Raw genomic sequence first — 16,058 nt, 5'->3', positions numbered from 1 at the left:
GCATCGGCAGGCGGACTCTCAACCACTGCGCCACCAGGGAAGTCCCCAATAAGAACTTTTAAGATCTATTCTCTTAGCAACTTTCAAATATGCAGTACAATGTTATTGACTATCATCACCATGCTGTACATTACTTCCCCCAGAAAGCATGTTTCTTAATTGAACAAGAAAATTATTTGCTAGTTATCAATAATCCCACAAATCCTCTTTTAAACTACACTGTTCATCCCTTCTCTAATTAAAGCTTTGAATTCCCTCCCTCTCCTGTAATAAAAATGGTGTGAGTTGAACCTCTCATTGTGTAGAAACTTCCTATAGTGGAGAGAGCACAAGACAAGGGTTTAGGAGACTAGGGTTCAAATCCCAGCTCCGCCACCAACAATTACTTCCCAGCAGAGAAGCCACAGGGCGGAGCAAGGGGCAACCGGGCACAGTGAGAGGCCGAAGGGCAGGGTGGGTAGAAACCAGACAGCCTGAGTGTGAACCCAGCTATGTGGCCAACAAACCTCTGCATCTCCGCTTCCTCATCCATAAAGTGGGGATGAGAGTACCTACCTTGTCAGGTTGTTCTTAAGCTTAAATGAATTAATATTTCGAAAGCACTCTGACCAATCCTAGTAGACAGTAAATGCTACCGAGGTATCTGTTAGGTAAATAAGTGGAACATCTGGATTCCGCTTTCCTCAACAACTAGTACTGGTTCCCAAATAGTCGAGAGATGGCTGCGGTGGCCTTCAAACATGCACAGGTAAAAGAAAAACTTAAACGTCTGGGTTTGAAAGAGTTAGCAAAATAAAATTAATAAATAAAACAAACAAGTAGAACGCTTTGCCTCTCATTAGCTGAGGTTTCAGGGGCCATCTCTATGTTGTCTGGTTAATCCGAATTTGTGTGTGCTGGCACACCCAGTGTCCCCGAGTTGCAAGCCTCTGGGAGAAGATTCACAGGGGATGAATGTCACCTATTGTAGTTGGAGTCTTGGTTTTCATCACTGATGCAGAGGACATCGCTTAACTGAAAAGGTTTCCATCCCACACATCTTTTTCCCACCTAAGCTCTAGCTGCTATTAATAAAGATGATGACCCTACTCAATCTGTCGGCAGGCTTCTTCCAGAAGAACAAACTATTTCAGGGCTGTTCAACCAAAAGAAAATGACAACTATGAACCTCTGGAGTGGAAATCAGAAGTCTGCAAAATGGAGGCAAACGCTATGGGCTAGGTGGAGTATAATTTAATGCTTTTCCCTTAAGCTACTAATAAAACAAAAAAGACTATTTTAAAAATAATCAGGGCTTCCCTGGTGGCGCAGTGGTTGAGAGTCCGCCTGCCGTGCAGAATACACTTTCTTCTCAAGTGCACATGGAGCATTCTCCAGGACAGATCACATCTTGGGTCACAAATCAAGCCTCAGAAAATTTAAGAAAACGGAAATCATATCAAGCATGTTTTCTGACCACAACGCTATGAAAATGGAAATCAACTACAGGAAAAGAAACTATAAAAAACACAAATATATGGAGGCTAAACAGTGTGCTACTAAATAACCAAGGGATCACTGAAGAAATCAAAGAAGAAATTAAAAGATACATAGAAACAAATGACAACAAAAACAGTACGACCCACAACCTATGGGACACAGCAAAAGCAGTTCTAAGAGGTAAGTTTATAGCAATACAATCTCACCTCAAGAAACAAGAAAAATCTCAAATAAACAACCTAACCCTACACTTAAAACAACTAGAGGAAGAACATATGTATATGTATAACTGATTCACTTTGTTATACAGCAGAAACTAACACACCACTGTAAAGCAACTATACTCCAATAAAGATGTTAAATAAATAAAAAGGTCCAACTGAAAAGAACAAAGAAAACCCAAACTCAGCAGAAGGAAGTAAATCATAAAGATCAGAGGAGAAAAAAATGAAACAGAAATGAAGAAAATAATAGCAAAGATCAATAAGACTAAAAGCTGGTTCTTTGAGAAGATAAACAAGATTGATAAACCCATAGCCAGACTCATCAAGAAAAAAAGGAAGAGGACACAAATCAATAAAATTAGAAATGAAAAAGGAGAAATCACAACTGACACTGCAGAAATACAAAGGATTATAAGAGACTACTACAACTATATGCCAATAAAATGGACAACCACGAAGAAATGGACAAATTCTTGGAAAGGTACAATTTTCCAAGACTGAACCAGGAAGAATTAGAAAATATAAACAGACCTATCACAAGTAATGAAATTGAAACCGTAAGTAAAAATCTTCCAACAAACAAAAGTCCAGGACCAGATGGCTTCACAGGCAAATTCTATCAAACATTTAGAGAAGAGCTAACACCGATCCGTCTCAAACTCTTCCAAAAAAATTGCAGAGGGAGAAACACTCCCAAATTCGTTCTATGAAGCCACTGTCACCCTGATACCAAAACCAGAAAAAGATATCACAAAAACAGAAAATTATAGACCAATATCACTGATGAACATAGATGCAAAAATCCTGAACAAAACACTAGCAAACAGAATCCAACAGCACATTAAAAGGTTCACACACCATGAAAAAGTGGGATTTATCCCAGGGATGCAAGGATTCTTCAATATATGCAAATCAATCAATGTGATACAAAACATTAACAAATTAAGGAATAAAAACCATATGATCGGGTTTCCCTGGTGGCGCAGTGGTTGAGAGTCCGCCTGCCGATGCAGGGGACACGAGTTCGTGCCTCGGTCCAGAGAGATCCCACATGCCGCGGGGCGGCGAGGCCCATGTGCCATGGCCGCTGAGCCTGCGCGTCCGGAGCCTGTGCTCCGCAACGGGAGAGGCCACAACAGTGAGAGGCCCGTGTACCGCAAAAAAAACCAAAAACACAAAAAAACAATAAAACCATATGATCATCTCAACAGATGCAGAAAAAGCTTGTGACAAAATTCAACACCCATTAATGATAAAAAAAAACTCTCCAGAAAACGGGCACAGAGGGACCCTACCTCAATATAATAAAGGTCATATATGACAAACCCACAGCAAGCATCATACTCAATGGTGAAAAACTGAAAGCATTTCCTCTAAGATCAGGAACAAGACAAGGATGCCCACTCTCACCACAATTATTCAACATAGTTTTGGAAGTCCTAGCCACAGCAATCAGAGAAGAAAAAGAAATAAAAGGAATACAAATTGGAAAAGAAGAAGTAAAACTGTCACTGTCTGCAGATGACATGATACTGTACATAGAAAATCCTAAAGATGCCACCAGAAAACTACTAGAACTAACCAATGAATTTGGTAAGGTTGCAGGATACAAAATTAATGCACAGAAATCGCTGGCATTCCTATACACCAACAATGAAGAAACAGAAAGAGAAATTAAGGAAACACTCCCATTTACCACTGCAACAAAAAGAATAAAATACCTAAGAATAAACCTGCTTAAGGAGGCAAAAGACTTGTACTAAGAAAACTATAAAACACTGATGAAAGAAATCAAAGATGATGTAAACAGATGGATAAATATACCATGTTCTTGGATTGGAAGAATCAATACTGTGAAAATGACTATACTACCCAAAGCAATCTACAGATTCAATGCAATCCTTATGAAACTACCAATGGCATCTTCACAGAATTAGAACAAAAAACCTTACAATTCGCATGGAAACAAAAAAGACTCCAAATAGCCAAAGCAATCTTGAGAAAGAAAAACGGAGCTGGAGGAATCAGGCTCCCCGACTTCAAACTATACCACAAAGGTACAGTAATCAAGACAGTATGGTACTGGCACAAAAACAGAAATATAGATCAGTGGTACAGGATATCATGCCCAGAGATAAACCCATGCACATACGGTCACCTAATTTACGTCAAAGGAGGCAAGAACATACAATGGAGAAAAGACAGCCTTTTCAATAAGTGGTGCTGGGAAAACTGGACAGCTACATGTAAAAGAATGAAATTAGAACACTACCTAACACCATACACAAAAATAAACTCCAAGTGGATTAGAGACTTAGCTATAAGACCAGACACTATAAATCTTTTAGAGGAAAACCTAGGAAAACCACTCTTTGACATAAACCATAGCAAGAGCTTTTTTGACCCACCTCCTGGAGTAACAGAAATAAAAAGAAAAATAAACAAATGGGCCTTATTAAACTTAAAAGCTTTTGCACAGCAAAGGGAACCATAAACAAGACAAAAAGACAACCCTCAGAATGGGAGAAAATATTTGCAAATGAAACAAATTAATTAATCTCCAAAATGTACAAACAGCTCATGGAGCTCAATATCAAAAAAACAAACAATCCAGTTAAAAAATGGGGTGAAGACCTCAATAGACATTTCACCAAGGAAGACATACAGATGGCCAAGAGGCACATGAAAAGATGCTCAGCACCACTAATTATTAGAGAAATGCAAATCAAAACTACAATGAGGTATCACCTCATGCCGGTCAGAATGGCCATTATCAAAAAAGTTAGAAAAACAATAAATGCTGGAAAGGCTGTGGAGAAAAGGGAACCCTGTTGCACTGTTGCTGGGAATGTAAATTGATACAGCCACTATGGAGAACAGTATGGAGGTTCCTTAAAAAACTAAAAATAGAACTGCCATATGACCCAGCAATCCCACTACTGGGCATACACCCTGAGAAAACCATAATTCAGAAAGAGACATGCACCACAATGTTCAGAGCAGCTCTATTTACAATAGCCAGGACATGGAAGCAACCCAAGTGTCCATCGACAGATGAATGGATAAAGATGTGGCCCATATATACAATGGAATATTACTCAGCCATGAAAAGAAATGAAATTGAGTTATCTGTAGTGAGGTGGATGGACCTAGAGTCTGTCATACAGAGTGAAGTAAGTCAGAAAGAGAAAAACAAATACTGTATGCTAACACATACATATGGAAACTAAAAAAAAAATGGTACTGAAGAACCTAGTTGCAAGGCAGGAATAAAGATTTAGACATAGAGAATGGACTTGAGGACACGGGTGGGAGGGGGAAGCTGGGGCGAAGTGAGAGTAGCATCAACATATATACACTACCGAATGTAAAATGGTTGGTGGGAAGCAGCCGCACAGCACAGGGAGATCGGCTCAGTGCTTTGTGATGACCTAGAGGGGTGGGACAGGGAGGGTGGGAGGGAGACGCAAGAGGGAGGGGATATGGGGACATGTGTATGCATATGGCTGATTCGCTTTGTTGTGCAACAGAAACTAATACGGTATTGTGAAGCAATTATACTACAATAAAGATCTATTAAAAATAATAAATAAATAAAATAATCAGTGTTCTTGAAATTTATGATCAGCCGGGTTTTTTTTTTTCCGAAATCACTGTGCATACCTGTAGGCAAGGCAAGGTAGTGTAATGGGATTTTAATGCATGTTAAATTTAATAATCAGATAAGCGGACATACACTGTTTTGTAGCATTTATCTAAGTAATAGGTTGGGTTCTGGATGCTTTTAGACGTTCTTCATTCAATCAAACAACAGTATTTTGAGGAAGTCAAGACAAAGAATTGAAGTGACTATTATGAGTCCTTATTCCAGGATTTTCTGCCTCCAAGTACAGTTATCTCTATTTGTTTTGTTTTTATTGACATATAGTTGATTTACAATGTGGTGTTAATTTCTGCTGTACGGCAAAGTGAGTCAGTTATACATATGTATACACATACACCCATGTATATTCTTTTCCATTACGGCCTATTACAGAATATTGAATATAGTTCGCTGTGCTATACAGTAAGACCATTTTGTTTACCTGTTTTACATCTTCGGGTTTTTTTCTTTTATTTTTTTTTGGCTGTGCCATGCAGCTTCCGGGATCTTAGTTCCCTGACCAGGGATTGAACTCGGGGCCACGACAGTGAAAGCACCGAGTCCTAACCACTGGACCACCAGGGAAGTCCCTCTATTTGTTTTTTAAAATAAACTAAGAGTGACTCAAATATTTTAGAAACTTCCAAAGAAATATTCCTAAGAGGTCGCCATTTTTCACTAAAAATACAATAGACTACAAGGACAGTACTGAAATCACTGTTATTTATGGGAATTCCCTGGCAGTCCAGTGGTTGGGACTCAGTGCTTTCACTGCCATGGGCCTGGGTTCAATCTCTGGCAACTAAGATCCTGCAAGTAGTACAGCGCGGCCAAAAAAAAAAAAAAAAAAAGAAAGAAAGAAAGAAAGAAATCACTGTTATTTTTGGTAAAGATAAAAACGATATTCAAGTCCCCAGTGGACCACAAAATCTTTTTTTAAGTTGAAATTCCCTATGACACTATGTAAAAAACACTATTTTTGTTTTCCCCACAGTTCAAACCTCAATGTCCTACATGTGGTAGATACTCAAGAAATGTTTCCTTAAAGGAAAGAGAATGAATGTAGAAGCGAAAACCATGTATATATTTTCCTTTCACAATGGAGAAATGAAACAAAATCCTCAACTTTGTAGATGGAGAGAGGACAAAAATCCAGCTTTCTTCCCGGTGACCCTATATATGGACACTACTTTCAAAGAAAGGGTAAACCAACCAAAGAAATCGCCATCATGTGGGGCTTACCATGTTGAACAACTGGTTCTCTTAATGGCTCCCCAGCAATCAGGACGAAGTGGTTTCTCTCAGGATCCTAAAGTCAAGAAAGAGACCATCAAACAATAAACAGCCTTATTTTTGAATGTCTGATTAGGAATGATTTAAAGTTGACATTTGGGCCAAAGGGATGATGTCCCTAATTCTAAAGATAAATTCCAGAAATATTTTCTGTGCAACGCATGATATGGAAATGCTTATTCTTTAAGACGTTTGGTAGCAATCAGAACTCAAGAATATGTCCCGAACACCAAAATAATAACCTTCTCTAATAAAGAAGGAGAATTTAAATTAAGATTTTTCTTTAACTAGAAACATCTTTATGACAAACTATGTGATTGACTTGGCCTATTATAGAGTTTATAATTTCCTGCTAAAAATTTAACTTTTAAAAGTGAAGATTATTTATACAAATCCAAAAGTAACATTTTATTACTTTTGACATTTATTACTATTAACGTAAAATATGCCCCAGAAATGTTGCACTAAATGGAACCTTACAAAAACATCCCAGGAGGCTTCCGTGGTGGCGCAGTGGTTAAAAATCTGCCTGCCAATGCAGGGGACACGAGTTCGAGCCCTGGTCTGGGAAGATCCCACATGCCACAGAGCAACTAAGCCCGTGCACCACAACTACTGAGCCTGCGCTCTAGAGCCCCCGAGCCACAACTACTGAGCCCACGTGCCACAACTACTGAAGCCCGCGTGCCTAGAGTCCGTGCTCTGAGAAGCCACCGCAATGAGAAGCCTGCGGACTGCAACAAAGAGTAGCCCCCGCTCGCTGCAACTAGAGAAACCCTGCGCACAGCAATGAAGACCCAATGCAGCCAAAAATGAACAAAAAAATAAATAAATTTATTTTTTTTTAAATCCCCGAGATACCTGCTCAGGCAAATTTCTCTCCAAAAGGGTCCTCTTGTGTTAAAGTCTCTAAAAGTTTTTGTTTAGAATTAAGATTAGGTTTTTTTCCCTGAAACTGAAAAGAAATATTAATTATTAAATCCAGTGCTAGTGTGGATGCAGGGAAATATAAACTTTTCTATACCTCATTTGGGAGATTTTAAGTGGGTGCTGTAACCTTTCTAGAGAGCACTTTGACAATATGACTTCAAGCCCTCCTATCGCTGATGTCCTCTGACCCAGTAATGCCAGAGAAACCAGCAGAAGAACCTCCCACCACACTTGTGATAATATAAATATGTGATAATATATTATACGCTCCTACTCATATAAAGCTCTTTAATTAGAAATAATTCTAATGTTACTAGTACCAGAAGATTTATCACTGGATTCAATTAACATGAAGCATATGAAGAACGAAGTCTTTAATCTTCCATGTAGTTAGAAATATGTGTATCTTACAGAACCGACATTTATTTCCCCTTCTGCCTCTAACTTTAAAAAATTAAAAGGGAATTTAGGGTCGAATGGTTTCTGCAAAAGTCTTAATTTACTCCCTACAGTCCCAGGGCTGTGCATTTAGTACATCCACCCAGTGGATGCTTTAATCATTTCTTCATGTTTAAAAAACATCTGTTTAACCATTCCCAGGCCTGTATTTATTTACACATCACCTTATGTATCCATAACCCAATTTGCTGTCAAAATATGCCAATGTGAACTCAGCTGAAAATCAGAGTAAGCTAAAAAGGCGTCTGCTAATTCAAATTTTAAAAACAGATGTCATAAACACCATGTACTAAAGTTTAGTCTTTTAACCTTAGTACAGACCCTCACTCAATCTCCACTTATTCTCACATTATACACAACGTTAATAATTAAGCTTTGCGGTTATCAGATCCATGAGATTCAAAGCTAGAAGACAGGAAAGCACTACTATACAGCAATACAAGGAAACGGACAGCTTAACATCAATTATGGAAATTAAACACACACCAAAAAAACTATGAAAAACAGGCACAGAGGCTTAAAAATTAGTCTAGGACCACTTACTGTGGTAGCCAGTAGGCCCTAAAGACATCGTCACACTTTATAGCTCAGCACAGTAATTAATACACATGCTGATGACCCAGTGTTATGAATAAGTTAAACTGTGCATATACTACTATGCAATAGCCCAACAGTCCCCAAGAAAGGGGACGGTTTCTACCTAAGGGCTTTGAAGGGGTGGAATTTCAGTGCGAATCAAATGACATATTCAAGAAAAGTATCTTAGAAAAATAGTTCTGATCGCTGGTGCTACATCATTTATAATTTAATCTGAGGGAAGACATCACTAAAAAGTGTTTCGAGGTGTTTGGTTTTGGAGGGGATACACACTTGAGTTCTAGGGTCAGGAGGCAGAGGAGAAAGGGTCGGGGGTCACGAGAGAAGGGGAAAGGAAAGGCCTACCTCCTTGTGTCATGGGTGTGCGACTCCTCAGAATGTAAGTTTCTTAATTCAGAAGATGCGTCTTTTGTGAGTGACAAACGTGTCCTACAGTTTACACAGTTTGGAATAATAATAAAGTGTTCAAAATACAAGTTTTGCTCCTTTTAATATTACTCAAATCAAATGATGACTTTCATTTATAAGTCAGACAGTAGGATAAAAGGACACTTGCATTTGGTCTGAAATGAAAAATGATTCAACTGCTGGGTGCTGAGTTGTTTGGGAGTTCGGCTTCCCGTTTCAGAAAGCTGAAGGTTGGAAGTGAGCCAGAAACAGAAAAACAAATACCGCTTGCACGTGGAATCTCGAAAAATGATACAGATGAACTTATTTGCAAAGCAGAAATAGAGACACAGACACAGAGAACAAACATATGGATACCAAGGGGGAAAGGGGGGTGGGATGAATTGGGAGATTGGGATTGACATATATACACTACTATGTATAAAACTGATAAATAAGAACCTACTGTATAGCACAGGGAACTCTGCTCAGTGCTCTGTAGTAACCTAAATGGGAAAAGAATTTTAAAAAGAGTTGGATATAAGTATATGTATAATTGATTCACTTTGCTGTACACCTGAAACTAACTCAACATTGTAAAGCAACTAAACTCCAATAAAAATTAAAAAAAAAAAAAAAAGCAAGCTGAAGCCTGGTCCAAGCTTCTCTGAATGATTTTTTTTTACAAAATTAACCTCTCCCTGGCCCCTTCTCCTCTAACCTAAGCCAGGTGTTTTGGGCCTTTTTCTTTTTTCTTAGGTGCATCCTTCTTCCTCCCTTAACTGGCCTTCTTTGGTGAAAGCTGGTCATCTTTCTGGATATTCAGTAGAGTGCTTTTGCGGCTCCAAGTCCCGAATGCTGCTATCTTGAAAAGCCCTCCTCTATGGTGACCTTGGGTACAGTGTCAAATGATGAAAATCAGGCCAAAGCAAAGAGAAAGCAAGACTTGTTTAAGATCATGAGTCCCTGTGTGGATCTAAGTCAGTGCCCTGTTAGGTTCTGATGAAGAGACCCTCACACAAAGGCAACAGAAGTTCACTTACTGCTTCATGGACAGGTGCCCCAACTGAAACTCACGATCTCTTGGGGGCCAGACCATATCTTTCACTTTGGCACACCTTCTCAGAGTTCCTAGCTTTGAGTCAGGCCCTTCTGGGTTTACATAATAATTTACTTTTACAAATTGCTCTGTTATTCCATAAATACTGGCAAGACATGTCTTGAGTTCCACTGACACCAACAATAAATGATCGAAGCCCCGATGAAGGCGCTAGGATTTATTTAAGGTGTTGATAACTTCTACACTGTATGTACTCAGAGTTTGTTTGATTAATCAGAAATACAAAGCTTGAGATGGCAGTGGGACTCCGAGAAGGAAACTAAGGGCATGCTTTTGCATCAGGAACATTTATTAGGGTGAAATATTACCTGAAAACATTATCAGAAAGAAACTGAGCTTTAACAGGACTTCACTGCGTGTAATTGTTCTTACTAGACTTCACTGTTTATACTTCTTAGGCCAATTGAAAGAGAAAACAGTGAACCGTTACCAGTTTTTGAAGATTAATGGTTTATTTTATTATGAATCAGCACATCAGCAAAAAGTTGTCTCTAGCTTTAAAAGGGTGTTTTAGTTGTCTTTCTATCTTTTTTTTTTTTTTTTTTTTTTTTTGATCTTTTTTTTTTTTTTTTTGTGGTACGTGAGCCTCCCACCGTCGCGGCCTCTCCCGTCGCGGAGCACAGGCTCCGGACGTGCAGGCTCAGCGGCCACGGCTCACGGGCCCAGCCGCTCCACGGCACATGGGATCCTCCCGGACCGGGGCACGAACCGCATCCCCTGCATCGGCAGGCGGACCCCCAACCACTGCGCCACCAGGGAAGCCCTCGATCTTTATTTTAATCAAATATTAATCTGTATTAGTTTAATGAATTCCCCATGAATGGTGCCAGTTAAGGAGTATCCTTATTCTCAAGGATGGTTTTGATGGCAGTCATTGAGGAACTGATTGCCTACCTTGACAAACTACACGTAAGTTTGCTAATCCACGAGGCTTAAGACTTTCTCAATAGGACACTAGTATAAACATGAGTTTTAAGCTGAGATCAAGTCTTCATATCAAATCCATGTGCTCCTGATCATGGAGCCATCTTGGCAACCAGGGTACCAATTGTGGGCCAAAGCAGCACAGGGAGCTTTAACGCTTGAAACAGAGGTTGTTCCAGGGTGACCATTACAGTCCAGGCTTAAATGTCCAGAGGAGCCCAGGGTTGATCCCCATCTCTAAGAACAATGAAAAAGTTAAGGCCATTCTGAAGGCACTGCTGGGGTTTAGGCTTCCTCTAAGAAGTCAGAGAGTCTGGCTTAAGGACTCTTCAATCTAGCATAAACCAAGCCCCCTGCAGTTGCTACCCACCATGGAAGACTTCAGAATACAGTCACAAAAGACAATCCACACTCTGAGTGAAAAAGGTAGGGGTCCCTGCAGCCTAATATGTGCTGGTCTGAGATGAGTCAAATGCTAAAATGGAGCCGGGAAACCTGGGGAGAGAAAAGATGTGATCTATCGATACATCAACTCCTCCCTGCCCTCCTTGCCTGCCCTGGAGGACTGGCCATTCTAGAGGAAACTTCCCAGGCTCCTGAGCCACCAGGAAGACACGCATGATGGTGAAGACACAGAGTAAGAAGCAGAGAAAGGGCAGGGAGAGCGGTGCCAGAAGGAAGCTGGGGCCTATATATCAACTCCTCATTCCTGTCCACAACTCCACGCACATGGGAATAAGGGAGAACTGGGAAGGCACAGCTTCCTTCTTTAATCCTCAGGGTAAGTCTAGTTCCAAGTGAAGATACCACTGGCCTGGAGCCCGAGTGAATCAGGGTCCTTTAGGACCTTTGTAGAAACTCATGTGCCCTAAACCTTGGGGCCTAAGGTATAAATCCTCACTAGGTAACATGTACGTGGCATGACCACCTGTCACATCAGGTGTTTAGATCAGTGACCTTTCCAGCAACCATCATTGGGCACCCACTATGTACCAGACCAGGGATGAGTAAACTTGTCCTCGTAAAGAGCCAGGGAATAAAGATTTTAGGCTTTGTGGGCCATCCAGTCTCTGTTGCAACCACGTAGCTCGACACTGGCGTGAAAGCATCCACAGACAAACGGAAATGAACAGGTGTAGCTGGGGTTCAACAGAAAAAGTTTAAATCTAGCCTGTTGGGCATAAAGTACTGATCCCCGTGCTAGATGTGGCCTAGACTGTTGACCTACGTAATCTCACACAGTCGATCTGACAGCCCCACGCAGTTAGCATCATTATTTCAACTGTGCAGAAGAAGAAAATGAACGAAGCTCAGGGGGTTTGAGAACTGTGTCCAAACAGGCTCCTCCCGTTGTATCTAAGGGGGACTTTCTACTCTTCACGGATGTAAGTGATACGTGCCGATTTAAAGGTGAATTTTTCGGAATAAATTTTTTCACAGAACTCTTTCTAATGTCTTGATGGCTCAGGCTACACTTATACACAGTCAAAATTACAGAAGGGCACACAACAGAACCATGCCCCTGGGGCCAAGGAACTGATGGTTCCAGTCAAGCCTTTTCCATCCTGCTGCCTCTCTCTTTCTGGACCCCCTCACCACTTCTTGCTGGTGTTCTGCTTCAGCTTCCAAACCCTTATCACCTGCAATGTGCCCTCTGCTATAGTATAGGAAGGACTGAGATTGTCGAGTTAAACCAGACAATGTCACAGACTAATCTGCCATCAGTAGGGTCTGGTCTACATATAGCTTCCACGCCTCGTCCGTGCACTGGGTGAAAACAGACGAAATCGCCATTTCTGAAGGTCAGAAGTGGCAGTTCCATACAGTTCGACCTAATTATAGGGAGCACAGACCCTGAGATACGCATTTCCTCTGGAGCTCATGGCATTTTGCTTCGCCTTACCTCACTGCTCCTGGAGGTGTTGCAGAGGATTAAAGCAGCAGTAGGGGAGCTTGTCAGCAAAGGGGGTTAAGATACAATCATTCCTCACATCCACTGCGTTCTACCACACCAGGGCCGGAGGGCGGGCAGTCAGTCAGACGGCCTCTCTGCCAGTCACCTGCACGCCAACATAGTTTTCATCCCTACTTTTCAAAATTCATCTTTGCAGGAGCTTCTGCACAACCGTCTCTTCAGTTCTCCTTATTGGAATGTCACAAAGTGGCCAGGTGGGTTTAATAGGCTCACAGGACGGTAAGCGAACAGTCCAAGGGAATGAAGGAATGAACACAAGGAAGAAACCTGGCAACCTGGATTAAAAAAAGCTCCTTGGACTCCTAAAATATCAGAAACTTTACTTAAAAAGCAAGGACTCAACACAAAAGGACTACAAAATGGATCATATGTTCCTCTCAGTTCAACGTGGGGCTGACTTTCAGAGGGCTCCATGGGAATATGTGTGTAGATCTATATTTATATCCCTAAAGGGCTGATCCATTTTTACTTATGCTAACGATAAAATCAATCAAGTGTATAAAGAAAGAAAAAGTGAGAGACAAGGAAGAGCTGCCTTCAGATTCAAGTTTCTAGGGGTAAACAATACGGACTTTCAATGATTCCTAAAGATGACGAATCAGTGTAGATAAAAGCTTAAAATAAACCAGTAGAAATAACAGAAGTTAATGAAAGGGGCTGATAAACTTGTGGCATAGTTTCTTTCCCAGAGGAAGAGAAAAAATTTTCCAGGTACACAGGAGATTTCGGCATTTTCCTAGAAACTAGTAGAAAGTACAAGTTAAGAAAATTAAAGCAACCTAAGTGTCCATCAACAGATGAATGGATAAAGAAGATGCAGTACATATATACAATGGAATATTACTCAGCCATAAAGAAGAACGAAAGTTTGTTATTTGCAGCAACGTGGATGGACTTGGAGGGCATTATGCTAAGTGAAGTAAGTCAGAGAAAGACAAATACTGTATGATATCACTTATATGTGGAATCTAAAATATACAACAAACTAGTGACAAAAAAGAAGCAGATACAGAGAACAACTACTGGTTACCAATGCTGGGGGAGGGGCAAGACAGGGGTGAGGGATTAGGAGGTACAAACCATTGGGTGTGAGGTAGGCTCAAAAGTGTATTATACAACATGGGGAATAGAGCCAATATTTTTTAATAACTGTTAATGGAAAGTAACCTTTAAAAATTCCATTAGGGCTTCCCTGGCGGCACGGCAGTTGAGAATCCGCCTGCCGATGCAGGGGACACGGCTTCATGCCCCGGTCCGGGAAGATCCCACATGCCGCGGAGCGGCTGGACCCGTGAGCCATGGCCGCTGAGCCTGCGCGTCCGGAGCCTGTGCTCCGCAACGGGAGAGGCCACAACAGTGAGAGGCCCGCGTACCGCAAAGGAAAAAAAAAAAAAAAATTAAAATTTTTAAATGCAAAAAAAAATGTTTGAAAAAAGAGAATTAAAGATTTTTAATACTAAACCTTGTTCTCCACCTGGACACTGTCACCTTCCCCCAGCACGGCTGTGTGATGAGGTTCTATTTTTTGTTGCGTGTCATCAGGTCCTACAAAAAAGACGACGCACTTAATTTAGTCCTCATGGTAGTACATTTCTCATACGATTACAAACTTGGTTAACTACACGGCACCATAATATGAATTTCAAGCTCAGAAACAACCAACTTAGGAATCTCCTGAAATCTCGTTGATGGTATTTGCTACTATTAAAGTCCAAAACTGGCTGCTTTTCAATGTAGAAAAGGACAAGGAAGTGAATCCTGTATTATGTTTCCACTTACGCTTTCAATGTCATGCCTAATAGGTTAATTAATAAGCAAAGTCCTTGGCATTACATGCTAATAAGAGTGTTTCCTTGGGTCAATTATAAACCTCAAAAGATTTAAGCATGCTTAGGAAAATTAGTAAATTCCATCATTAATTCCTTTCCACAAGTATTTATTGAACACCTTCAACTAACTGCCCAGCACTGTGAGAAAATGCAAAGAAGTGCAAAGCCGATTCCTCACATACAAATAACTCAAAATCTCACTGAGAGAAAGTAAATATATATTCATAAAACAGAGACTAATTCAACTGGAAAACAGGTAAGTTGGAGAGCTAGTGAACAACACCTGTGGAACTATGTACAAGGCCCTATGCTAAATGCTGCGGGAGTGGGGAGGTTTCAGGATAGATATATTTCCATCCCTCCTATATTAAGGCTCACAGATGAAACAGAAAAAATAATACAAATGAAATTGTGTGTTAAAGGCAATAAGAAAGGAATAAACAAAGTTCAAAGAGAGAACAGGGACTGCAGAGCTCTGCAGGATCAGATAGACCGATAAAAGGCAAAGCTACGATAAAGGGTGCTCTAGACAAGAGGACAGACTGTGCAAAGGTGAGGGGCTGGCAATGTGCAGGGCATGCCCGGGTGAACCTTCTGTCATTGCTGGAACATTCTTCTGGGAGGAATGATGGCAATGCACACTTGCTTCAGGTCAAGGGAAGACATGAAGGCCATGCTTATTCGTATAAAACGGAGGACCTCTGAGGAGAGGGTGTGTGTGGGAAATGGTCAGATCTGTGTCTTGGAGAAATAACTGAAAGCAGAGCACAGAATAAATTGGAGAGGGCACGACTGAAGTTAGGATGACCTGTTGGGAGTTTATTCTAACAGTCTCAGTGGAAATGAATTCCAGTCTGAACTGGGAGAGTGGACACAGAGAGAAAGGAATGGGTTTGAGAGGTGGAGTGGAGAAAGAAAGATTGGGCAACAATGGGAGAGAGAAGAGCCAAAGAACACGATTCTCCCTAGAAGCAGCATCACGCAGCGGCCTGAACGGCCACAGCAGGCGCGGGTGGGACGTGGCTGGGCCTTTCAGCTGACTGAAAACCAGACACGTGAACACACAACAGAGGGGAGACTCCGGGCAGGCTGAGAAGCCCGTAACGATGTCTGCGTGACATTCTGGACTATAAAAAAAAAGGGTATTCACCTGACACGATACAGCTAAAGCTGAATAATCAGCATGGAAGCACTTACT

General features: G+C 40.9%; 1 protein-coding gene across 1 annotated transcript in view; it reads right to left on the bottom strand.

The window, feature by feature from the left end:
* Nucleotides 1-16,058, bottom strand: part of PIR (pirin) — a 97,678-nt gene that overhangs the window by 3,425 nt on the left and 78,195 nt on the right. Inside the window, exons 8-9 of the mRNA XM_024744130.1 lie at nucleotides 14,494-14,576; nucleotides 6,589-6,655 (exon numbers count right to left, since the gene is read on the bottom strand). Of these exons, the coding sequence (XP_024599898.1) occupies nucleotides 6,589-6,655; nucleotides 14,494-14,576 (150 nt within the window). The remainder of the gene's footprint in view (nucleotides 1-6,588; nucleotides 6,656-14,493; nucleotides 14,577-16,058) is intronic.

The sequence above is a fragment of the Neophocaena asiaeorientalis genome, unplaced genomic scaffold (genome assembly GCF_003031525.2).
Source record: "Neophocaena asiaeorientalis asiaeorientalis breed wild unplaced genomic scaffold, Neophocaena_asiaeorientalis_V1.1 scaffold882, whole genome shotgun sequence".
In the NCBI taxonomy this organism is placed as follows: Eukaryota; Metazoa; Chordata; class Mammalia; order Artiodactyla; family Phocoenidae; genus Neophocaena; species Neophocaena asiaeorientalis.
Note: the sequence above shows the minus strand (reverse complement) of the source record. Positions and strands in the feature narration are given on the sequence as shown.